General features: G+C 41.5%; 1 protein-coding gene across 5 annotated transcripts in view; it reads left to right on the forward strand.

Moving 5' to 3' along the window:
• Positions 1-26,595, forward strand: part of LOC149322312 (E3 ubiquitin-protein ligase RNF213-like) — a 218,258-nt gene that overhangs the window by 59,045 nt on the left and 132,618 nt on the right. For all 5 annotated transcript variants that reach the window (XM_089539242.1, XM_089539250.1, XM_089539260.1 and 2 more), the window contains 3 exons: positions 19,164-19,373; positions 20,166-20,361; positions 25,506-25,558. In XM_089539242.1, coding sequence (XP_089395368.1) covers positions 19,164-19,373; positions 20,166-20,361; positions 25,506-25,558 — 459 coding nt within the window. The remainder of the gene's footprint in view (positions 1-19,163; positions 19,374-20,165; positions 20,362-25,505; positions 25,559-26,595) is intronic.

Here is a 26,595-nt window from a genome sequence, read left to right on the forward strand (position 1 = left end):
TCCATACATGATTTTATCATCGTTTTGTCTTACATTTTGACCCATGGAGTATTTCAGTCTTAAGGGCTGTACAGACAGCCTGTAGGGGGCAGCTGTATGCCACCCCTAGAAGCGCTGGGTTGGGGATGCAGCAACCGCATGCCACACTCCCAACCTGGTGCAAAAAGAAGCTGGAAGTGGCAGGTTCTTTTTCTGCCCCGAAAAGGGCGTCATAGCCTCGGTGATGTGGCTTTTTGATGCCCTTTCGGCGCTACATCATCTAGATGCTGTGTACCATCTAGAAGGGCGTATGGCATCATGGTGCGAAAGGGAGCCACGGCATCCAGCATGTGGATGCTGCACTGCGGCTCTGCCTATAGGCCGGCACAAAGTGCTGGTATGTATTGCCCATTACTTTCTAGTACTTTCCCCATTATTGTAATTCTATTTTTTGACCACAGTTTTGCATCCATTTGATCATCTTATTCCTAATGAGATCATATTCCATATACATTTACAATATTTTTTTTTATAACCTGAATAACAACACTGGTTTATCAACCCACAAAATGTCTTGTAATTCTGGTAAGACGTAAGTAACATAAGACGTAACTCACCAGAATATTTAAATGCACAAGAGGATATTAATATAACAATTTTGCAGGAATTACGAGAGTTTAAAAAAGCATTTAAGAAAGAAATAAGAGAAGAACTACAAGATACAAGAGAGGAAATTAGGATAGATTTGCGGAGAGAGATAGAAGGCTTAGCAAATAAAATGGACAAAATTTCAGAAGAAATTACAGACTTTTGAGAGGAGAAGTTGAACAGTTAGCTAATAAGACAAAAGATATCGAAGGAAAGACAGAAACCTTAGAAAAAGAACAAAATAAAGACAGACAAAGCTTACTTATACAAGAATTGAGATATCGGGAAAAATGTATAAAAATAAGAGGGGTCCCGGAAGTGGAAGGGGAACAATTACCAGAACACGTTATTCCAGGGATTGCAACTCGTTTGAACATTTCAGAAGAGAGTTTGGATCAACAAATAGAGAAAGCATTTCGAATTAACTCAAAGTATGCAAAAGAGAATAAATTAGAAAGAGATATTATAATTTGCTTCACAAACGCAAGATTAAGAAACAAACTTTTCCAGCAGTGTGGGACAGAAAAATTAATGATAGATGATAAAGAGGTGGAAATCTATAAGGATTTACCAGACCAAATTCGTAAAATGAGACAAGAATATAAATTCCTGACAGAAGCACTAACAAAGGACCAGATAAGATTTAAATGGGATAAGATTGAGGGAGTAACATTTATGTATAAACAAAAAAGACAAAAGATTTGCACCCTAGAAAAGGCTAGAGAGTTCTGCAGGAAAAACTTGGATAAGAAAAAAAGTACCCAAGAAGAACATGTAAAGAAAAAAAGTTCTAAAACATTAGAAGGAGAATCTAAGAAAAAGGAAAAGGAAGCCAAAGAAATAAAGGGTAGGGAAGAAAGTCTTAAAGAAAATATAGAGGAAGAAGAAGAGATATAAAGATGGGGTTTAAAATTGGTTCCCTAAATGTGAGGGGATTAAACAAAACACACAAGAGGAGACTAGTACATCAATATTTAGAGAAAAATAGATGTGATATATGGTGCATACAAGAAACTAACATTTGAGAGAATGAAATACGACTATTAAAAAATTCCAGACTTGGACAATTATTTTTCTCATTAGACAAAAATAAAAGAAGGAGGGGTGTGGCGATATATGTGAACAATAAGTATAAAGTCAAAGAACTATGTAAAGATGAGGATGGCAGATTTGTTTTAATACAATTGGAAATTCAAAACCAAAAACTAGACGTAATTTGAAAAAAAAGACACTTTTTTTGAAAAAATAAATAATGCTTTAGAAAAAACAAATGGAGACAGAATTATTATGGTGGGAGATTACAACGGGGTAATTAAACCAAAGAGAGACAGAAAATCCAGTAAAAAGATTAAAGATAATCAAGGAAAGCTACCAACTAGCTTCTTTGAAACAATGAAAGAATATAATTTGACAGATGTATGGACACATTTATATAAAGAAAAGAAGGATACACATACTTTTCAGACATGCATCACTCAGCATCAAGACTGGATATGTTTCTAACAACACATAAACTCTTACCAATAATAAGAAAAATAGAAATATCACCCTGAATAGTATCAGATCATAATGCAATAGAAATAGAGATGGATTTAGGTAACAAATGGACAGAATGGAAATGGAGACTAAATGAGGACCTAATAAGGGATAAAGATTATGTAGAAAATCTGAAAAATGAAATTAAATTAATTTTAAGGGAGAACACAACTCCGGAGGTACAAAATAAGACCATCTGGGACACTTGTAAAACAGTCTTAAGGGGCTGTTTGATAAAGAGAGCAGTGGAACAAAAAAGAGAAAAGAAAATAAAGGAAGTGGAAATTATACAGAAGCTGAAAGATCTAGAAGAAAAAATAAATAGGAATTTAAAAGAGAGGAAATTGAAAAAAGAATATGACTTACTTAAACATAAGATACAAGAACAAAATATGGAGGAACTAGCAAAGAAATTAAAATGGATAAAACAAAAACAATTTGATCAGGCTAATAAAACAGGAAGATGGCTCGCCCAAAAACTAAAAAGAGAAAAAGAGAAAAATATGATAGTAGAAGTTATTTATAAAGGGAAAGCAGCTACCAATCAAAACACAATTAAAAAAGCATTTCATGAATACTTTGAAAAATTTTTTAAAGAAGATTTGGAAGAGAAAAAAGAGGAATACTTAAAGAAAATGAAAGCATACTTGGATAAAAAGAATATAAATAAAATTTCTAAAGATCAACAAGAAAAGCTAAATAAGCCCTTTACCAAAGAAGAAGTCTTAATGGCAATTAATGCTCAAAAAAATGGAAAATCCCCAGGCCCAGATGGGTACATAGCTATATTCTACAAAGTGTTCAAATTAGAACTATGTGAAATATGTGAAACATTTAATAACATAGTAAAAGATGGCAAACCGACCTCATGGGAATATGCAGATGTGGTTGTAATTCCAAAAGAGGGGAAGGATAAAAGAGAGATAAAAAATTATAGGCCTATTGCACTCCTAAACCTGGATTACAAACTGTATACCTGGATATTAAGTAATAGACTCAGACAAGTATTATCAGAAACTATACACAAAGATCAGAATGGGTTTTTACCCAAAAGACAGATGAGATATAATATAAGGAACATCTTAGATATTGTAGAATATTATAACACATACAAAAATAAAAAATTGGCAATCATCTCCCTCGACGCTGAAAAAGTGTTCGATAATGTCAATTGGCAATTTATGCTAAACGTACTGAAGAGAATGGAAATCGGGATTTTTTTTATAAAAAATATTGAGCAAATATATAAACAACAAAAATCCCAAATAATAATAAATGGAGAAAAAACGGCGAACATTACAGTAAGTAAAGGTACGAGGCAGGGATGTCCCCTGTCCCCATTATTGTTCATTACAACCTTAGAAGTTCTTAATAATACAATAAGGGAAAACAAAGAAGTAAGAGGCACAAAAATAAAGGGGGAAGAACATAAAATAAAGGCATATGCCGACGATATGATTATCACACTAGAAGACCCTCTGACAAATATAGAACATTTGTTGAAAGAAGTGAATGAATTCGGAATCTATTCAGGAATAAAAATCAACAAAAGTAAAACCTCAATATTGGCAAAAAAATCTGAATGTAAAAGAGAAAGAAGAATTGACAATTAGATCAGGCATAAAAATAGAAAAGAAATTAAATATCTGGGAATTTGGTTAACAGAAAGCAACGTTGATTTGTTTAAAAATAATTACAAATTAACTTGGCAACAAATAGAGAAAGAACTGAAAAATTGGAATAAATATAATTTATCGTTACTTGGCAGAATTGCCACGATAAAAATGAATGTGCTCCCAAAATTCATGTTTTTATTTTTAAATTTGCCAATTATTATGAATGACAATATGTTTAAACGATGGGAAAAAGGAATACTTACCTTTGTATGGAAAGGAAAAAAAGCCCGAATTCAGTCTAAAATTTTGAAGAAAGAAAAGGACTTGGGAGGATGTGCGCTACCTGATTTAAAATTATATTATAGAGCATGCAGCACATTATGGATTCAAGAATGGATATTATTGAATGATTCAAAATTGCTTAATTTGGAAGCACACAGCATGAAAAATGGATGGCACGCTCATTTATGGTATCCAAAAGAAATCAAAGATAAGGATGTAAATAAACACATCATAAGGAAATCATTACTCAAAACTTGGAACACAATAAAGGGGAAATTTTACAGAGGAATCCCTGAATGGGTCTCAATAGATGAAGCCTTTGGTATATTGAGAAGAAAAGAGAAAGACAGATGGATTATATATAAAGACTTATGGGTAAAAGAAAGAGATGGTAATGTAAGATTAAAATCAAAAAACTCTCTGGAAGAGAATGGGAAAATGACAACATGGTTTGAATACTTACAAATAAAGCAAAGATTTAAGAAAGATCAAAATAGAGAAGGCTTCGAGAAAGAAAATAATGAATTAGACAAAATATTACGGGAGGGAGACAAAGGAAAGGTATCCAAATTATATAAATTATTTTTGAGGAGAGAATTAGAACAAGAGACAGTCACCACATATATGATTAAATGGGCACAAGAATTGGGACACGATATAGCATTTGAGAACTGGGAACAATCTTGGAAAAAGTCCTACAAGTTCACTGCATCACAAGATCTTAGAGAGAACTACATTAAAATAGCAAACAGATGGTATTATACACCGGTTAGGATTGCTAAATGTTATAATTTAAAGGAAGAGAGGTGTTGGAAATGTCGGACAGAAAAAGGCTCTTATTATCACATGTGGTGGTCCTGCCAAAAAACTAAAAATTTTTGGTATAAAATCCACAAAAGCATTCAAGAAATATTTAATACAAAATATCCTTTATCCCCGCAACTTTATCTACTAAATATGACCTCCTTTTTGGGAGAAAAACTGGAAAAATCTTCATGGAGAGTCATTCTTTATCTAATCACGGCAGCTAGAACTCTAATAGCAAGAATTTGGAAGACAGAAAACACGCCAACAATAGAAGATTGGTTAGATAAAATAATAGAATATAAAGACATGGACATTCTGACGGCTTTAATAAATAATGAAAAAAGGGAAAAAAGAGAAATAGAATGGATCCCCGTAATAAGATATTGGATCGAATATAGGGAATAATACCTATGATATTTACCTCATTAGAAATTTAGGAATGTTTGGCATTTTTTCTTTTTTATCAATAGTAATACCCCTGGAATGAAAGATTTATTTTTTTTTGAGAATGTCGTAGTGGAATATGGACATTTTGGGAAGAATGAAATAATATTTGTATTCAGCAACTCTAATAGCATAGAGTACTGAAAGCAAACATAATGTATGTACAAAGAACGTATTATAAATGTAATTATGTGGAGAAAATCAATAAAAAATATTTAAAAAAAATGTCTTGTAATTCTGTTTTGGTTTTGGAAAATCCCCTTTGTTTATTGTCCAATATAAATCTGTCTTTTAGTTGTCTATAAAGGAACCAACTACATGGCCAACCTATATTCAACTCTTCTTGGGATTTCATGTTGAAGTTATTATTTTTCTTCTTCATGGTCTCTGCGAATCATACAAATGGGTTATACTGCGCCTGCGCAGTTCTGCTCGGAAACTTCTGGAATCACTGGGCAAAGTTAACATCTGGGTATCAAAGAGGTGGCGTGGTTCTTAGAAACCGACTGGACACTCTCAGGAGTCTTGGTACACGACTTCTTGGAATGGGAAGAGTCATGAGGAGAGCCTTCTCCTGCATCCAGAGACTTCTTGGAGGAGGATTTAGAGCTCAATGCCTTTTGGGAGCTCAAATCCTTGTTATGGGCCGAATCCTTCTTGGAGCTTGAGTCCTTGTGCTTAGTCTTGTCCTTTTTGGAGGACTTAGACTTCGGGTGGGTTCCTTCGTACCCAACATCCCTTTCAGGGACAGAGACGGCAGTGGCACTAGGCTCAGTGGAGGAGCTCTGCGCCACAGAAACAGAAGCCGTCAGCGCGAACGGGTGCAGAAGCAGAGCAGGAGGCTGTCGGAGGGAGCAGAACCTGCTGATACAAGGCAGCCTTGAGGCGGGAGGCGTGATTTTTCTGGCCTGGGGGCTCAAAAGATTTACAAATGGCACAAGTCTCGTTATTGTGACCTTCACTCAGGCAAAGGAGACATGAAGAGTGGGGATCCTGCTTGGGGATCTTACCTCCACATACGTCACACTTTTTAAACAGAGCCGGAGACATCATAAGCCGAATCAAAATCCAAATCAAAGTCGAAAAACGTACATATTGGTCAAGAACACACCGGGGGGGGGGGGTGTCAGAATGAGAATGATCAAGCAAGCCAAAGGTCAAGATTTCCAGTAAACAACAAACGAATTCCAGAATGAAGTTCCTACAGCAGCAAACACAGCGGAAAGAAGGAACTGGGGGAAGAGCGGGAACACAGGGGACTTATATGGGGTGGGCGGAGCTACCGTCAAAAAGTTGCAAAGTTAACTTTGCCCAGTGATTCCAGAGGTTTCTGAACAGCACTGCGCAGGTGCAGTACAACCCATTTGTATGTATTCGCGGATGACCACTCGAAGAAATACTGTTACAGGTATGCAACCTGTCCATACTATCTAGCAAAACACTATGTTTTAGCCAAATTTTGTTCTTCCGAGGATCTGATCTATATAATGCCTCATGGGGGTTAGCCATAATGGTAGATTTGAGCATATTCTTGATTTATAATTTTTCTAAATCCTGCAATTAGGGTGTTCCAGGATAAGATCTTGCCATAATTGTTATTTGGCATCCCTATTTGGATCCTAGGTTTTTCTAGGCATAGTATCACCTAATGTATCTGTGAGTGACTTTGTATATGTATATGCGTATGTATATATGTATGTGTTACGAGTATGTTATGAATATTTGTTTTATAGTGCTATTTTAATATGTTTTATATATATTCTGTTGTCTAATGGCCTGTTGGCTGAAATAAAGGTATGTTGTTGTTGTTGTTGTTAAATAAGAAAAATGTTAACAAAATGGTTGTTGAAATTTTGGGTCGCCAGTACTTTACCATAAAACAAATAAATGTGCCAACCAACTCTGAATTCCGAGCCCTCTAGCTTTAATAGTTTATTATTTTTTTAGTGTCGACCGCTCTTTTACCCAAGTGAGACAACTGGCCTTGTAAAAGATCCTCAGGTTTGGAAGTGCTAAACCTCCTCTGTCCTTTGCATCTTGCAATGTATTTATTTAATTCTGGTTTATTTTATCCGCCCAGATGAAGTTCGTTAAATCCCGTTGCCATTATTTGAAATATTATTGTTTTCAATTATGGGGATTGCTTGAAATAAGAAAGGTATTTTGGGCATTTGCTACATTTTTACTGTAGCAATTCTACCCAATAATGACAGCTTTAAGTCTTTCCATTTGTTTAGAGCCACGATGGTGAACTTATGGCACATGTGCCAGAGACGGCACGCGAACCCTTTCCCCCGAAACTCAGAGAGTGAGGACAAAGAGAAAGAGGTGCTCACCTATTCCTTCTCCTTCCCGGACATCCCCAGCCTCAAGCTGCACTTTGCTAGACAGTCTGTCTTGTTGTGGATCAATTACAGCAATCCAGTCTCCATACATTATTATTTCTTTGCCATTGTATTTTGTAATACTCCATTTATTTTTTGATAGAATTTTGATTTTTTTTTCTGGAGGGACATATATTGCAATTAATAATATTTTTCTATTTTGTATTGTCAATTCAATTCTGGTATAATGCCTATTGTTATCATTAAATAATTCTTGCAACTCAAGTTTTTAAAAATATTTAGACAGCTGTTCCTTTCTTCTGTTTAGCTGCAGAAATGTATTCCCTACCTAATTTATGGTTTCTAAGAAGTGTCCGGGAAAGCAGCCAAAGGGCTGATAAGGCAGCTAGTTCTCAAACAAACAAGCCCCCTCCCAGCACAGCAAAGTCAGTGTAAACTACACAGTCCTGGAGATTCACAGGAGTTCTACCAAAAGGGATTACCAAGAGAATTGTCAGACGGTCCGAGGTTCAGGGCAAGAGATAGGCAGGTTGATAAAGCAGTCCAAGGTCAAGGTTTCCGGGTAGTCAAGACAAGAAGCCAAAGGAGCCAGAGACAGAGTCTTCCCTCTAAAAGAGTCAGATATCCACTGGCAAAGAACCACACATGCTCCAGGTGCTTAAGAAGGCAAGGAGCCGGCCTTCAGCTGTGTCTGATTACGAACACGCTTCTGATAAAGCCTCCGAGATCTTCGAAGGCCCTCTCTTTCTGCTCCACGCTCATTGAAGGTAGGCACACTGCCCAGATCCTCCTCCATGTCCACAGCCTCGGCACCAGGCAAACTTGACTGCTGAACCTCTGGAGGGGCCATAGACTGCTCCAGCAGAACTAGGGCCAGCCTCTGGCTTCTCCATTACAGGTTCAAGCCCCAGGGGCTCTGGCTCCTCCATTACAGGTTCAGGTCTCAGGGGCTCTAGCTCATCCTCTGAGTCCTCCAAGCCATCCTCCAGGCTGGGCATGACAAGAAGTCTCTTATCTTTATTTCTAATGAGTGTTTCCTGTAGACATGTTATCTAGTAGTTTTGTTTGCCTATTATTTTAGTTGGGTTTTCAAAGGAGTGGATTCCAGGTATTGCCACCAGTGGGTGTGTTCCATGTGTGGAGTCACACCCATGGGAACTTGTTGGTGGACCAAACTCTGGATTCTCTGCCACTGGAGATGGAGCATCTAGGAATGGGTCACCTAGGCAAGGCATCATCTTAATTGCAACATTTTTACTAAGTCATTAGCTCTTCTGCTCAGTTCTTTTCCTTCTCTTTCATCCAGACCAGGTGGTATCAGAGCTCCTCCGTTGTTTTCTCAGCTTAATGTTTCTTCCCCTTTTCCTCCAGCCAGTGCCCTTAAAAATAGTATTTCAGTCTTTCCCCTGCTCTCTCTTCCTGTCTTAAATAGCCTCCTATCTTTAGTTCTTTTCTGCTTTAGATCATTTTCAGTATTTTAATCATCTCCTGCTTTAAATTTTCCTCTTGTGTCCTGTTTTAACTTTCCATTTTAAGTAGTAATTTTCCCTTCTTTCAAGCCACTCTCATAGAGCCCCTATAAGATGAGGAAGGTTTCATGTCCTTTGAGGAAGACCAGCATTTGCTGTAGCTCCAAGCCTATCACTGTCAGTTTGCCCATGGACGAGGGAACCCTCTTATCTGACTCCCCTGAGAGCTGTAAAAAGGTTCACTCCTTAATCTGCCCCACAAACATAACTATCTCTTCCAGAACTGCCTGTGCAAGTGCTGAGGCAGAAGTTATTGAACTGTAGGTGATCTACTCCATTTCCCTCATCATGGAAGATGTTTCCCATTGATGCCTCCACTAGTAAGAAGGAGCAAAAAGTGCTAGATCCTCTCCTTGGATGAACCCAGTCTCAGCCCTGCCTCAGACTCAGGTGAGGCTGAGGGGATTGAAGTCACAACTATGGCCACTGTGGGGTTTTCTTCCCCAGGGGAGGCCTCAGATACAAGCAGGAGAACAACGATGTTGTGTCTGCCATGCTAACACTCCATAAGGTGGAGACAAAAAGGGCTTTTTGGTGTGAAATCCAGTTCTCTCACTAGTGCCACAGTCAGCATGCATGAACCTCTAGTGGCAACCATTTTGAGCATCAGATCCTTGTTGGGGACCATTTTAACGTCTCCAACCCTGTTTTTGCATCTACCTGTGCCACTTTCTAATCTCATGCTCCTTCCTAAAGGGGATCAGCCTGATTGGCATCAGCAGATTTCTAGCATGATGGTGGAGAAATTGCTTGCTCCTCTATGTTTTCTTAGCCCAACAAATTCTAAAGTAGAATTTTTTGTCAAAATGAAATGTAGTTTCCCTCTTCAGGGCAGAAAAAGTATTAATCTGGCACAAGGGTTGTGTACTATATCTCCCCAGGGCATGGAGTTACTGAAAGGTCCTGTCATTGATATTCCTATTTTAGCTCTCCTCAAGAGGACACTAGTACGCAAACAGAGAAATTCCCCTAAAGGAGCCCAATCAGAAAAGGGTGGACTGTAGAGCTCATGAATTGTCAGCTTTATCTATGTGGGGGTTCTTTTACAGCTTCACTAGTTTCCAGAGTGGCTATGTTCTGGATTCAAAATCTCTTTGACAACTTTAATCTTAATGGGAAGTTTGTATCATCAAATTGTGTGAGTCTTTTGCCTTTCTGGCTGATGCCACAAGAGATTCCATCAGGTTTTCAACTCATAGCATCACCACCTCCATGATAGTACGTTAGTCCATCCGGCTTAAGCATTTCGATGCTGATAAGCATTACAGGGTGAACCTAGTCACTGTTACCTTTGAAGATTCTCTCCTCTTTAATGAAGATATTCTTGTGGAAACAAAGGGCAAGACGAAGGCTGTCTTCTATCCAATAAAAGGAATTAAAGTGTTTGTCCAAGACTTTTAATCAATTCATTTGACCTTATAGTAGACAGTGTTTCATTTCACATTGGGCTCAAAAGTGGGCCATGAACCAGTCAAATACTGTTCAATATTGCAAATTGTTCAAATATTGGTGAAGTATTACCAGTAATCAGCCACACTTAGCCTCTTAACAACTGTACTTAGGACTAACTGTAGATGTCAGGCCTCTCCATTGACACCCCCTTGTCATGGGGGAGAGGCTTGCGTACCCTAATGAAATTGTGAGCTATGCTCGCGGTGGTATAATAGCCACCGGTAGGGCCTCCCATGCCAGACAGGTCACAACCAAAGGGTCTGACCAAGAGCGTCCAAAGGGCAGGATGGGCTCTCTAGCCTTATGGCAACCATCCTAGGAGAAGAAAAACTCTGATCCCAAACCCGGGCAGATGGTGCTCGTCTGACTCTGTAAGGTCTAAGAGAAGGAAACTCTAATCAAACCTATGACCCGAGGACCTCGCTGCCACCATCCATGCTTGTCAAGGCCTCAGCAGACGAACCTTTGGTTTAAAGGGTGAGGCCAGTTCTCTGCACGCTGCGCTCCACCAGAAAAATCTACTGCACAGGCTCGATGGATACATCCAACTTTCGAAAAAGCCCTGTAGCAATAGGCAAGGGACGAAATGTCCGGTGTAAAGATGCACTAGAAGCCACAGGCCCAACCCTGCATGCAGGCGGTTCAGGACTTTGGTCGCTTGAGACTGACCCAGGAGATGACAGTCTTGTTCGGCAGCATCCTGAATGACGAAGCAGCCTTTTTTTAAGGAGAGCACTGCTTGCTCCATATGGAGAGGGGCCTAGAAAAGGTGGCCTAATGAAAGCTCATCCCCATCTATCCGCTTGGCTTGCCGCAGCCAACAAGCATCTTCTGATGTGGTAAACAAAGACAAAGAAACAAAGGCACACACCTGCCTCCAAAGGTGCAAATAGACTAATGCTTGCATGCTGGAACATCAGAACCATGCAAGATTCTGCAGATAGTGGACGTCCTGAGCCTTGTTCTGCTCTAATAGCCCATGAATTGTGACGACTTAACATTGACATCACTGCTCTTAGTGAAGTTCATCTCCATGAGGAAGGCAGCCTTAAGGAACATGGTGCTGGCTACACACTCTATTGGTCTGGCAAAACCAAAACTGAAAAACATCTTTCAGGCATAGGCTTTATGATCAAAAACTCCATTGCCTCCAAACTTGAAACCTTGCCAACAGGACACCCTGATCGCATTATCTCCTTACGCCTCCCACGTGTTGTTCTCTTCAGTATATATGCACAAACTATGCAAGCCGACCCTGCGGAGAAAGACAAATCTACTCAGACCTATGCCACCTTATACAAAAAGTCCGTGCAGAAGACAAAATCATTATCCTTGGTGATTTCAGTGCCAGAGTAAGAAGGAACTTCGAAGCCTGGAAAGGTATTTTAGGCAAGCTTGATGTTGGCAACTGTAGGGATAACAGACTCCTCCTGCTAAAGTTTTGTGCAAAACAGCAGTTGCTATTACAAACACTACCTTCCAGCAGAAAGATAGCTTGAAGACAACCTGGGTGCATCCCCGATCCAAACACTGGCACCTCACTGACTATATCCTAGTGTGCCAGAGAAAAATTTGCGATGTCCGTCATACCCGAGTGATGCCCAGTGCATAATGTGGAACAGATCACCGCCTTGTAAGATGTAAACTAAGGCCCGTTACAGACGGGCACTAAAGTACGCGCGGAGCGCGTACTAGGGTTAGGGAGGTGCGGTGCTTCCGCACCTCCCTAACCCTAATACGCGCTCTGCGCGTAAAAAATGACGGCGGCCGTTCCAGACGGCTGCTGTCACGAGGACGTCACGGCCGCGCCGCCTCTACACGGGGCGGTGCGGAAGTGACGTCCTCACTCTGCGCCAGGGCGCCTAGGGCGCCCTTTCCGCGGACCAGGAAGGAGCTCCGTTTCGGAGCTCCTTCCTGGTTTGCGGCGGCGCTTTGCTTCGCTGGGCACAGCCTTCAGACGGCTGTGCCCAGCGAAGCAATGGAGAAAGGGGCCAAGCGGCCCCTTTCTCCTTCTCCCCGCCGCTGCAGGGTGTCCTTGGGGCTTGAAGCCCCAGGGACACCCCTTTTCAGGCTGCGGGGAAGCGGCGTTTTGCTGCTTCCCCGCAGCCTGAAAAGCGGCGGATTGGGGCCTCAGCGGCTGCCGTTCTAGCAGCTGAGACCCCGATACACCGGGGAAAGGGGCGGGTGCAGACCGCCCCAAATAGGCGGTCTGTAACCCGCCTCAATCTTCATTTTAAGTTTAAACCTAAGAGGGGTGGCATCCTAAAGAGGAGACTCCAACAATTTTCAACAAGCTGCCATGAGAGACAAGTTCCAGGCAAATTTGCAAACAAAACTTGAAGACCATCCTCTAGACTCTTCTCCTACAGCGCTTTGGCAACATATCAAAAACAGCATCCTGCAATCGGTGGAAGAATCCTTAGAGTTCTCCCTCAAGAAAAATCAAGACTGGTTTGATGAAAACAACCAAGAGATCCAGGAGCTGTTGGCAAAGAAGAGAACTGCTCACCAGGCACACCTCGTTCAGCCATCTTGTCATGTAAAAAAAGCAGCCTTTTGCCTTGCATGTAGTCAACGCCAACAAAAACTCCGAGACATTCAGAACAAGTGGTGGATCAATTTAGCAGAAAAGACACAACGTTGTGCAGATCTGGGTGATTCCAGAGAATTTTACGAAGCTCTTAAAGCAGTGTTTGGACCCACATATCAGGTCCAAAGCTCCCTATACAGTACAGATGTTCAAACACTAATTACAGTTAAAACTTCCATTCTGAACCAATGGGCTGAACATTTCCAAAGCCTCTTTAGTGCCAACTGAGTAGTCCAAGACTCAGCTATTCAACATATGACACAACTGATGAAAAATGAATTGGACATAGCTCCCACTTTGGAAGAAACACTTAAGGCCATACAGCAGATGAAAAAAGGTAAGGCAGCCGGGATTGATGGAATTCCACCTGAAGCTTGGAAACATGGAGGTCATGTACTCCATGCTAAACTCCAGGAGCTCCTTGTGAGTTGCTGGGAAAAAGGTGAACTGCCATCAGATCTCCGAGATGCAGTCATCATCACCCAGTATAAGAAAAAAGGAGCAAAATCTGATTGCTCAAACTATCGAGGTATAACACTGCTCTCCATCGCTGTAAAAATCCTTGCAAGGATATTCCTGAACAGATTAGTTCCTGCTGTCGCAGAAGAACTTCTCCCTGAAAGCCAATGTGACTTTGGAGCTAATAGGAGCACTACAGATATGGTATTTGCCCTTAGACAACTGCAAGAGATATGTAGAGAGCAGAACAAAGGACTCGGTAACATTTGTCGACCTCACCAAAGCCTTCAACACTGTGAGCAGAAAAGGTCTGTGGCAGATCCTGGAACGATTAGGATGCCCCCCCCCTCCCCCAGTTCCTCAAAATGATTATCCTGCTACATGAAGGCCAGCAAGGTCAAGACAGATATGGTGATGCTCTCTTGGAACCCTTTCTAATAACGAATGGTGTGAAACAAGGTTGTGTTCTCACTCCAGCTCTATTTAGAATAGTTTTTTGTGGATTTTTCGGGCTATGTGGCCATGTTCCATAAAAGTTTTTTCCTGACGTTTTGCCAGCATCTGTGGCTGGCATCTTCAGAGATTGCTTTGCCTGGAAAAGGCAATCTTTATTTACAGTCTTCTTCAGCATGATGCTCCAAAGGGCTATGGCAAATCTCGAAGAAGAAGACGGCATTTATATACGCTACCGTACTGATGGTAGCCTGTTTAACTTAAGCCACCTGAGGGCTTGCACTAAGACTCTAAACTATCTAGTCCGTGAGCTGCTTTTTGTTGAGAATGCTGCCCTTGTTAAGGAAGCAGCTCTGCAACGCCTAACATCTTGTTTTGCTACAGTTGCAGAGCTCTTTGGGCTGGAAGTCAGTCTGAAGAAAACAGAAGTTCTCCACCAGACGGCATCACAGGATGAACACTATCATCCTCATGTCACTGTAGGTAAAACTGCTTAAGTCCAGCAGTTCACCTACCTGGGAAGCATCATCTCCTCAGACACCAAGATTGATAAAGAGAACGATCAAAGACTAGCAAATGCATATAGGGCATTTGGAAGGCTTCACAAAAGAGTCTGGAGTAACAAACACCTGAGGTGCACAAAAATCAGTGTGTATAGAGCCATTGTACTGTCTATTCTCCTTTATGGGTCTGAAACATGGGTCACCTATCGCCAACACTTACGACTCCTCCAACGCTTTCATCAGTGCTGTTTACAATTCTAAATATACACTGGCCTGACTATGTGACAAATGTTGCTGTCCTTGAGCAAGCAGAGATCACTAGCATTGAGGCCATGCTACTTAGAATGCAGCTGCGCTGGGCAGGACATGTTTCCAGGATGAAGGACTATCGCCTGCCAAAAATAGTATTCTATGGTGAACTCGCCACAAGTCAGTGTAAGAGGGGCGCTCCAAAGAAGAGATACAAGGACTCCCTGAAACAACATCTCAGGCTTGGCCAAATTGATCACCAACAATGGTCCGCCCTGACCTCACATCAGGAGGCATGGAGACGCACTATCCATGATGCTGCAGCCTTTTTTGAAAGCTCACACCGAACAAGTTTTGAAGAGAAACAACAATGCAGAAAGAACCACAACCCGGAAACATCACCCAAGGAGACTTTCTGCTGTGCTTTCTGCAACTGGACTTGTTTATCTCAGATTGGCCTTTTTAGTCATCAGCGTGCTTGTAGAAAGCGCGGGATGAGTCCTTCCTGAATCTTTGTTTGCAAAGAAAAGCCAGAGAGAGAGAGAGAGCTTTGGCTTAGGAAGGGACTTTCAGCCTTTCAAAACAGTGCAGAAGAGTTCCCATTTCCCTTACTGCAACCAGGGAAGTCAACCTCACCCACTTCAGACAAAGAGTCAGCCAAGCTGAGGCCCAGACCCCCAATGTGACGCACAATGCTATGCACTAGGGGAAGGTTGCTTGAGTTCCATCCTGGCACCTTTCCATGTCAGACCAGTGGGCATTGAGAATATGCTATAGGGATACTCCATAGAGTTTGTCTTACCGTCCAGAGCCTGATTTATTCAATCTCCAGCCTCAAAATATTGGGACAAAAGCCTTCAAAATTCAGCAGGTCATCTTTCATCTCCTTTCTTTTGACACCATAGAGGATGTTCCTATGGAGGAAAGATTCACAGGAACATATTCAATATTTTTTGTGGTATTGAAATGAGGGGAGAGGATTTTTCCAATTCCAGAACTGAATTGCGTGAACAAGTTAATCAGAAACAGGAGATTTAGGATTGAGATTCTCCAAACTATCCAAGAACAGTTGTTCCAAGAGGATTTTCTCTTTTTAATAGATCTGGAAGAGGTCTGCTCCTACATTCATATGCATCCTTACTCACACAACTTCTTATATTTTTGTTTGCCCAATAACCATTATCAGTTCAAGGCCCTGCCTTTTGTATCTTGCCTTGGTTCCCATAATGTTTACAAAGTTCATGATCACCCCCATGGCTCACCAGCAGGGCATCCACATCTTTCTTTATTTGGATGATCTGTTTCTCAGATCTCCAACCCTTCCAGGAGTTCAAAGAGTTCAAGTCAACATCTTTCAATGCATGGCAGATAACTGGTTCGTGACAAATCACAGGAGAAGTCATCTTTTACAGACACAGAGTTGATTGCTCCATCTCCAGAGAGAAAAGCAAAAATTTGGTCTGAAATCAATGTTCTGTGGGTTTGATGTCCATGATCTGCTGGATTTCATGGGATCATGCATTCACCTGGCCACCTGGGTGAGGTTGCACTGCAGGCCTCTTTAGTAGCTGTTGATGTCATTCTAGGCCTATGTAGCTGCACGCCATGACATTGAGATTCTGATTCTTCAAGAGGCCAGGTCTCTTGTGTGGTGGAAAGAGAAGTCCAGTTTTCTCAAGGGGTTTCACTTGGAGATCCCCATCAGAAAATTGTCACAACTAATGCCAGTTTCTGGGGTGCATGACCCAGGGGACATGGAATCTTACCAAACAGGACACCACATCCATTGGCTGGAGCTCAGGACAATCAGGCTAGTAATTTTTCACTTCCATCAGGTCATTCAGTATTCTCATGTGCTTATCAGGATGGACAACAAAGTAGCCAAACCTTTCCAGACAAGATAGGGAGCATTTCACTACAAGTTATTTTGTATGGAGGCCTGTTTGCTTCTTTCTTGGGCAGAGAAGAATGTCCACTCCATCATAGCTCAGTATGTTCAGATTTCCTTGGCTGACAGACTCTGAATTCAGGTGAGTGGAGTTTGGATGTGGAAATCTTAATAATAATAATAATAATAATAATAATAATAATAATATGTTTTATTTATATACCGCTATTCCAAAGATCATAGCAGTGAACAGCAAGTAAGCTAATTAGCAAGTAAGCTAATTTGCCCCCCAACAGTCTGGGTACTCATTTTAGCGACCTCGGAAGGATGCAAGCCTGAGTTGAGCTTGGGCCCTTTTGCTGGTCTTGAACTCGCAACCTTGGGTCCATCACAAGTCAATATAGTTGATCCTCCGTATCCATGGATTCCTTATCCATGGATTCAAATATCCATGGCTTAAAAGTGTTTTGAAACATATATATAAATTCCAAAAAACAAAGCTTGATTTTGCCATTTTATATAAGGAATGTCGTTTTAATACAGTGCACCCTTGCTTTACGCAGGGGATCCGTTCCGGACTCCCCCACATAAAGCAAATTCTGTGCATGCTCAAGCCCGATTTAAGTGAATGGGGCTTGTGCATGCAGTGGCACAGCAGCGCCATGGGGGCGTGCCCCATTGTTCCCAATGGGACGCGCTGCCCCTTCCTCCCTGTGTGTTGCCACGTGGCTTTCAGCGTATGCTGAAAGCTGCGTCAAGCTCGCCCGTGTATGTCGCAGGTGCACTTACAGATTGTTTTTAATGAGACTTTAGCATCCACAGATTTTGGTATCTATGGGCAGTCCTGGAACCAAACCCCAGTGAATACCAAGGTCCCACTGATGGATAGCTCTGAGACAAACATCAAGCTTGTGATGTTCTACTCTCACTTTTTGTCTCCCAGGGTGGAATTTTTGGATACCCTTCTGTCTCTTTGGCCTCCTGGTCACTATATACTTCTCTTTCTCTTATCATGAGGGATCTGAGGAAGATCAGGACAGAGAAAGCACTTGTGGTGGTTACTTCCCACTGGCTATGACAGCCATGTTCCTCAGAGTTGCCGGCTCTAGCAGTACTGTTATTTAGACAAGGTGGTTCATACTCTCCTCCCATCGTAACTCCACTTTTAAGATTTATGAGCTAACTTGGATTGCTTTCCACAGGTGGACTTGGATGGACTTCTGTATTGAATGGTTGCAGTTTCGGTTTTCTACTGCATGTTGTTGTTTCAAGGTGTTTTCATTCCTTGATACTATTGTATATTGATATTGCCTTATCGGGCAGGAGCCATTATGTTCATACCTGGTTTTTGCATTTCTCATAATGTTAAGTAAACTTTTGGTTTATTTTGCAGTGACACTCCCACCTCCTGTTTCTTTGAAATTTGCTTGTCTCCCATTTGTGTGAGGCACAGAGACAGTGAAGAAGGAGGTCAAGTTGCATACCTGTAACTAGTTTTTTGAGTGATGAACTGTACACTCACATAACCTTGGCCATTCTCCCCTAATTGTGTCATGCCTGTCTCTCAGATTGCTGCATCAGTATCCAATGGAACTGGTGGTTTTGGCAGGAAGCCCCCTTACATTATTAGCTTACTTGCTGTTCACCGCTAATTAGCTTACTTGCTGTTCACCGCTATGATCTTTGGAATAGCGGTATATAAATAAAACAAATTATTTATTATTATTATTATTATTACATAGAGGCACTGGAGGTGAGCGGGCCTATTGCAAAAATGCTTCTATGAGATTCCAGAAGCTTCTGAACAATGCACTGTGCACTCGCAGGATAATCCATTAATGTGAATGCACACTTGAAGAAACAACAGTTACAGATATGCAACCTGTCCTTCTGCCTTATTTCTTACTCCCATATTTTAGCTCCTTGCAGACCCCCGAAAATCTGGACAGTCTCACACAATGGGAATGTGAGGCTCAGGCTTCAGACAAGAGAGACTCAACATAGAACATTACCTGAGGCTTTCAATTGGTGTTAAGAACTGGGTCTGTATCTCGCTTTATCAAGTAGCAACAGAAGCCAGAGTGTTTGTCACCTACTTAGGAGTGAGACTACGTTTGCTGTTGAATGAAGGCACGTGTCTTCAACCAACTGATGGAAGAACATGGCAACCACATTTTTAGACTGACTAACCAGGGCAGTTTGTGTGGGCTTCTGCATGCGTGCGTGTGTGTGTGTGTGTATCACTAGTATTGTACAATGCAGTGTGTTTTATGAAATACTGTTAGCTTTGAGTTTCCTACAGAGGTATGTATTAGAGATAGCATTTTAAATGTTTTTTTTTTGTTTTTTTATCGACCCTAATTTTTTTTCTTTTCTGTTTCAGGATAGGAAAATCTTTGATGATATTCTGCAATAGGTGTATTGTGGAAGACATTCACCAGTGGGTGTGGATAATCCCAATTTTTCATCTCTTTACTTCTTCTGTTGATTTTGGATGTGCTCAGATAAAAATTCAGCCTGAATCTGAAGAGCGATGGGCAAGATTGGAAGGCCTTCCATTCATAGAATGTAGAGATAAGCAGGAGAATAAGGCGTGAGTTTGGCTTCGTTAGCCTTAATTATATTCTTTCTAAAATCTTGTAAGTGAATTAAACTGGTTTTTCTTCTTTTTTAATATATTAATTTAAACTGTTGTTGCTGTTGTTAGTTGCCATCATGTTTACTTCTACTTTTGTCGACCCTATGAATGGGAAGTGGTATTCAGGGAAACATGTTTACTTTTATTTTGGGATTAATATATAGTAACCCAACTCATTAACATTTCCCACAACTTCTTTTTATAAAGAAAAAATGTGCATGTAGTTACAAACTGTTTGAAAATACCATAGTTTGATGGTAAGGTTTCTGCACTAATCAAGTCAACGCCGGTGGACATTATTGAACAGAAAAGTGAACGTGCATGCTCTTTGTCTTGTAGCATCATAGTGATTTCAAATATTAGTACAAGGCTCAGAATCAGATTCTGGTTTCCATATTGTTTTTCTTGTCTATGCAAAAAATTGTTTTCTGTCTGTACAGTGTGCCTGCGTCATATGCGGCTTTCAGCATATTCTGAATGCCATGTGGGAATGCATGGGGCGCAAGGGGTGGCGAGTCCCATTCAGTTTAATGGGGCATGCGCCCATGGCGTGCACGCGCTGCCGCACACATGAGCCCCATTCATTTGAATGGGCTTGAGCATGCACGGTATTTGCTTTATGTGGGGGAGTCCGGAATGGATCCTCCGTGTAAAGCAAGGGTGCACTGTATTATTCTAATGCTGAGTTTTCTGTATCACTATATTTCTGTGTGTATATTGAAATCCTTTTCTGTCTTCAATTTGCAGGATCTTATTACCACTAATGAAAAGAAAGAAATACTTGGTGAAAGGAAACAGAGCACTGTTCAGATCGTGGTTCTCTTTGTTGCCTCTGAGGGACTTGGTAGAATTTATGTCTGACTTTTCTTCGTGTATGCTGGACTGTCTTACAGGAACCTTTCTTAGACTAAAAGATGTGATGATAACATGTCATAATCATGAGGTTTGTTCTACACCTCTCCCTCTTAATTCATATGAAATTGTTATCGATAATCAGCAAAATTAGAAATCATCAGTCAATTAAATATTTCCAGTTCTCTTTGTGCAGTAAAGGAGATATCATGGATTGGATTATCTCCTGGTTTCTGACTCTATGCCCAAGTTCTTCCCCTTGCCCTCGCCTAAACTAGGTCCTCCTTTGCTCTCATTGTTGATTCCTCTGATATCCTTGGCCTTGTTACCTTTTCTTCTTCCCCCCTTCTTAGTTGTTTATTTAAAAACAAAAGTAATGCCTTGGTCCTCCTTACTTTTCTCCAATATTCCCACATTCCACCCATGAATAAAGCTTAAAAGTAAGACACATGTGATTCTGATTCAGCACATGGGAGTGTGGTAGGATGCATCCACATGGCCCCTACTGTCTTCCTTGAGAGCTCCATGCAGACCCTGATGGCATTTCAGAAGATTCCATGACTAGCACTGCTTCCTCAACTTCTGAGGTGGACATTGATTAGAGTAGAGAGTGATCAGCTGGAGGGTATCAAAGAGGAGAGAAAAGACAATGATGACCAGCTTTTCCCCAAGGAGGTAGGGGTGATGGAAGGGGTGATAAGTTAGAAGGAGCCTTGCTGGCTATCTGCCACCTCCACACGTGTGTGTGTCTGTGTGTGTCGAAGTTCAGTATTGTCATTTTCAATTATGCATGGTTTTACTCCTCCCTTACTCCCCTTACACTCTCTTCGTGCCATTTGCCTGGAAGCCATTTCCTTCTTGTCTTCTGCTTCCTGGTGATCATTTTACTCCTTTCCTGACAGTTGGCCATCAGACCTCAGCCCTTTTACAACGACCAGTCTCCTTCCATTTAAAATGTGCTGTTTAATACCAAGGCTGTGTTGAATGTGGACTCACTGATAAAAAAAATCAATCCTGGCACAGATCCTTAGGGAAGAGTCTCTTGTTGAAAAGAGCCCAAGATAGCCTTTTAAGAAGTCTGTTCATAATCTCCCCATCTCTCCCATTCTATGTATGTCTAAATCACACAGACTCCTGTATTTTGTCACAGGTAAAACAAACTAATAATCTTTGCTTGCTTCTGCATTTGTTGGAAAAGGAATCTGTTTTCCCATCACTCATCCCAGCGTCGGAATTCTTTGTTTCCTCCAAATTTATCTGCCATTAATTGTCTTGGTCCAGAAACCATAGGTGTGGTTCAGCTGATAAGAAAAGCACAACCAAAGACAAAATGTTTGATTCTGTTGCCTTTATTCCTTTCTTATTTAAAGCAGTTCGGGCCCAGGTCTTCTGCAGCTGTTAATTCAGCTCCAAACTCATTGATAGTATCTACAGGTACACTTAAGAGTGCTTCCAGGTTTTCCAAGGTAATGGTATTTTCTAAAGATGCCCCCTTGTCACAGATCCATTTATCCCAGGCTGGCCCCGCAGGTCCAAACATTTGGGATTCACTCACCTTGACCGTTTTCCTCCTTAATCCCTTCCTGGATTGGGAACATGGGCTTCAGAGTAACCCCTTAAATGTGGACCTGTGGTTGTATTGCTGTGATGGATTTGTATTGGTATGTGTGGCCTGAGTCCTTGTCATGCTTGAGAGATACAGTAAGAGACAGGTTTAAAATAACAACAGAAATAGATTTATTATACATAGTAAAATAATATAATAAACTCTAATATTCTATTCTTTTGGCTCCCCAGTATCATAAGCAGTTTCCCCTTCTTGCTGAAATCTAAAACTCTGCCTCTGTCAGCTTCAAACCCTGTCTGAAACAAGCCACTCTCTGCTCTGCCTCAGAGACAAGCCTCTGCTTTTATTACACTCTGTTCCCCACAGCTCCCCTTCACAGTCAGTCTTCCTGAGCTGCACTTGGCTGACTTGAAGCCAGTTGTCTGCCCAACACCTTCTTCACGGCCCTTTCCTCAGATTTAGATGAGTTTCTAAAGGTTGAGTGAACTTCTAAAAGTTGATGACTCCTGCAAGGTAGGAGAGGTGTCTACATAAAATACAGCAGTGTGGCACAACAAAGATGTTGTACAAAATCAGCAGTGTTGCACAACAAACCTATGTGGATTTTTGTGAAACATTATTGATTTGTCCAAAATTTTTGTTGTGTAACATTTTTGTGTAACTGTTGCTTTTACATTTGTTGTTGTTGTTGTGTCCCTTCAAGACATTTAGTGACTTATGGTGACTCTTAAGGCTGACCTATGATGAGGCCAAATTTCTTCAGAGGTGCCTGTCTAATGCCATTGTCTGAGGCTGAGAGAGTGTGATTTGCCCAAGGTCAATCAGTGGGTTTACATGGGTGAGCCAGGATTTGAGCAATGGTCTCCAGAGACCATTGCTCAAACCATTACACCACACTGGCTAGGGTTTTTTTTAACATAGAAAACAGCAATCAACTAATAATAATTCCAATAATGAAATTGTTGCACAACAACATTGGGAAACGGAGGATGTCTGATCATCCTGAATATATAGTGTGAAGTTTAGGTTTGTATTTTCTGCACTTTCTCCTGGTATATAGTAAAAAACAATGCAAGCAGGTGAGGCTTTTTTCCTGCAGGAAGCTGTGCAGTGTTCTACATGTAGTAAAAAAGACTCCAAGTGTAGTTGTCCAAAGAGAGGTGGGAAAATATAAATAAAATTTTTATTATTATTATTATTATTATTATTATTATAATATAATAGTTTATTTCTATCCCGCTTTTCCAATTCAGATCAAAGCGGCATACAAATCCAGATAAAATTACAATAATCAATAAAACATATAAAACAAGATATAAAACAGCATATAAAACTAATACTCGAGTAGCTGAGTAGGGGAATCCAGAAAAGCATAGCCAGAGTCGTTACCAAATAGAGTGGGAAAACCAAAGTCACATCTCATGGGGGGAAAGCTTGGGAAAAGAAGAAGGTCTTGAGATTCTTCTTAAACAAGTCCAAAGATGTGGTGGAGCGGAGCTCATCAGGGAAATTATTCCATATTCTCGGGGGCCGAGATTGAAAAGGCCCGTTGTGAGGTCCTCACATAATGCGCAGTTGGGACCTCCAGCAAGTTTTCCCCAGCAGACCTGAGTGTGTGGGGCGGATTATATGGGGAGAGGCAGTCCACCAAGTACCCTGGGCCCAAGCCATTTAGGGCTTTATAGGTAATAACCAACACCTTGTATTGTGCCCGGAAGCAAATAGGCAGCCAATGGAGTTCTTTCAAAATAGGTGTTATATGGTCTGACCTGGAACCACCAGCGACCAATCTCGCTGGCATGTTTTGCACTATCTGCAGCTTCCAGGTTTGGTACAAGGGTTGCCCCATGTAGAGCGCATTACAGAAATCCAATCGAGAGGTTACCGGGGCGTGTACTACAGTTTCAAGGTCCCTTCGATCCAGGTAGGGTCGCAGCTGGCATATCAGCCGAAGCTGATAACAAGTGCTTCTGACCGTCACATCCAGTTGAGATGTCAATTGGAGTGACGTGTCCAGAAGCACCCCCAGACTGCGACCCGTGTCCTTCAGGGGGAGCGTGACCCCATTCAGGACAGGTGGACAAATTCCACTACCCAGACCCGATGAACCTATCACCAGTACTTCCGTTTTCTCTGGATTCAGGCTGAGTTTGTTTTCCCTCATCCAGCCCATTACCGACTCCAAGCAGGCATTTAGAGGAGAGCTGCCATCCCTAGTCACTGCATCAGTTAGAGACACAGAGAAGTATATTTGGGTGTCATCAGCGTACTGATAACTCCACGCCCTGTGACTCTGGATGATCTCTCCCAGCGGTTTCATGTAAATGTTGAATAGCATGGGGGACAGAATAGCTCCTTGAGGGACACCAGATGTAAGCGCCCTCTTATCGGAGCAAATGTCCCCCAGCTGCACCATCTGGAATCTGCCCATGAGGTAGGAACGGAACCACTGGAGCACAGTGCCCCCGATACCTAACTCCCTCAGGCGTTCCAGAAGGATACCATGGTCAATGGTATCAAAAGCCGCTGAGATGTCCAAAAGCACTAACAGGGACACGCTTCCCCTGTCCATGCCCAGATGGAGATCATCGACTAAGGCGACCATGGCAGTCTCAACTCCATAGCCCGCCCAGAAGCCGGTTTGAAATAGGTCTAGAAAATCCGTTTTATCCAAGAGTGCCTGGAGCTGGAAGGCAACCGCTGGTGTGGATCAAAATAATTTGGAAAACGTTGTGTTTGTAATCATTGGATGAGTGTTTTACTCTGACAGAATTACAGGAAAAAACATTAATATTAGCAAAACAAAGAAAATTATTTCGTCTCTTCTAGTCCTTCATAATGTCAAGCAGACATAAAGCATTAAGTCTCATAAAAAAGAAATGAGAAAAAGAAACGAAGACTAGGAATCACAGTGATGTTATCCTGCACATACTCTTATGTAAATGTCCTCCTGTTCCATAATGTTTACAAATAATTTTGAAGGAGTAATATGTGAACACATTATAGTAAATATTTTATTTATCATTCTAAAAGAAAATATTTCATACTTAATTTCCCCCTTCCCAATTTTTCTGGGAAAAAATGCTTTGGGGTGGGGGGAAATGGGAGGAATTCCCCTCTCCTCCAGGCTTTACATCTCTAGCAGGAGTGCCTGCAACGTATTTAAAAGGTAAATGAGAATTCCCCTTTCTGGAGGCTTGTTCATAGATCAATTCAATGTTTTTGGGAAGACCAGAAAAAGTTCATTATGGTGAGTCTGGAGAGGTCATGGGCTTCAGAAAGAGGCTTGGAGAAGTGCACTTTGCCCACCCCAATATAGCCAAAGTGAAGCACTTTATAAAGCATGTTTTCATTTCTGTAGTTGCAATGCTTTGCAAAAGTAATCATCCCCACTAACTTTCCACATTGTCTTATGTTGCAATCTGGAATTGAAATGGATTAATTGGTATTGCTGCCACTTCATATACACAAGATACTCAGAATTATGAATTATGTGGAGACTTAAGTAATTCATATGCTGGTGTTGGACCAGAAGGACTGAATCATAAACACGTTGCGAAGCTTGAGTTAAATCAGTTTTGTAGATGCTTAATGTGGACCTGGGCTGTACTACACAGTAGTGGAGATAATTCTAATTCTCTGATTTAATTTTTATTACTGTTTCCTAGGAGGTAGAAAAACTACTTGAGACAGTGCTTCACATCTGTCATAAACAAAATAGGTAAGAAACATTTATAACTTGGGCACAACATGCTTAATTGCAGGTCCAATGAAGGGAAAGTAGAATCATTGAGCAGTAAGCTGTTTATTACAGATCATTTAAAAAACTTTCTGTTCTCAAATTAGATTTTGCTGTTCAGTTTGTCTTGTTTTACATTTGGGTGGACAACCTTGGAAGGGCTTACCACATCATCACATTTTCAGTAGAAAATAGGTCAGAAGTGCAACTGAAAGTGACCAAGGACCTTATCACATGTGGGGGGGGGGGGGGGGGTGTTGCAGCTCAGATCCACAGTCACTCCTGTTCTAGCAATGCAAAGCGTGATGTTTTTTCACACCAGATCCAGAGTCACTCCTGTCTAGCAATGTGAATTAAGGTTAAAACGTGATGTTTTACCACACCTTGTTGCCTTTCTGTTGTACTTCCAAATTGAAGGGGAAGCAAAGTCAGTTCTATTCCAAGCAAGTCACGTGATGCGGATTCAAGCAAAGCAGAGTGAGTGCACATTGTATTACTACACCGGAGGGTTCAACGATTCGATTCGGCACCCTTGCACATGCTCAGTGGGGCTCTGGACGCTGTCCTCCTTCCCTGCCCCTTCCCTGTCATCTTTCATCAGGATGAAGGAGCAGTCAGGGGATGATGGGATAGCTCACTTGGGGTTGCTGGGGCCAGGATTGGGATGCAGGAGAAGGCGGAGGATGATGGGATAGGTCACTGGGGGTCCCTGGGGCCAGGATTGGGTTGCAAGAGAAGACAAGGGATGATGGGATAGGTCGCTGGGGGTCCCTAGGGCCAAGATTGGGATGCAGGAGAAGGCAGGGGATGATGGGATAGGTCACTGGGGGTCCCTGGGGCCAGGATTGGGTTGCAGGAGAAGACAAGGGATGATGGGATAGGTCGCTGGGGGTCCCTAGGGCCAAGATTGAGATGCAGGAGAAGGCAGGGGATGATGGGATAGCTCACTGGGTCCCTGGGGCCAGGATCGGGATGCAGGAGAAGGCAGGGATGATGGTATAGCTCGCTGGGGTCTCTGG

The sequence above is a fragment of the Sceloporus occidentalis genome, unplaced genomic scaffold (assembly GCF_023333645.1).
Source record: "Sceloporus occidentalis isolate IW3139 unplaced genomic scaffold, rSceOcc1.0.p SCAF_1, whole genome shotgun sequence".
Taxonomy (NCBI): domain Eukaryota; kingdom Metazoa; phylum Chordata; class Lepidosauria; order Squamata; family Phrynosomatidae; genus Sceloporus; species Sceloporus occidentalis.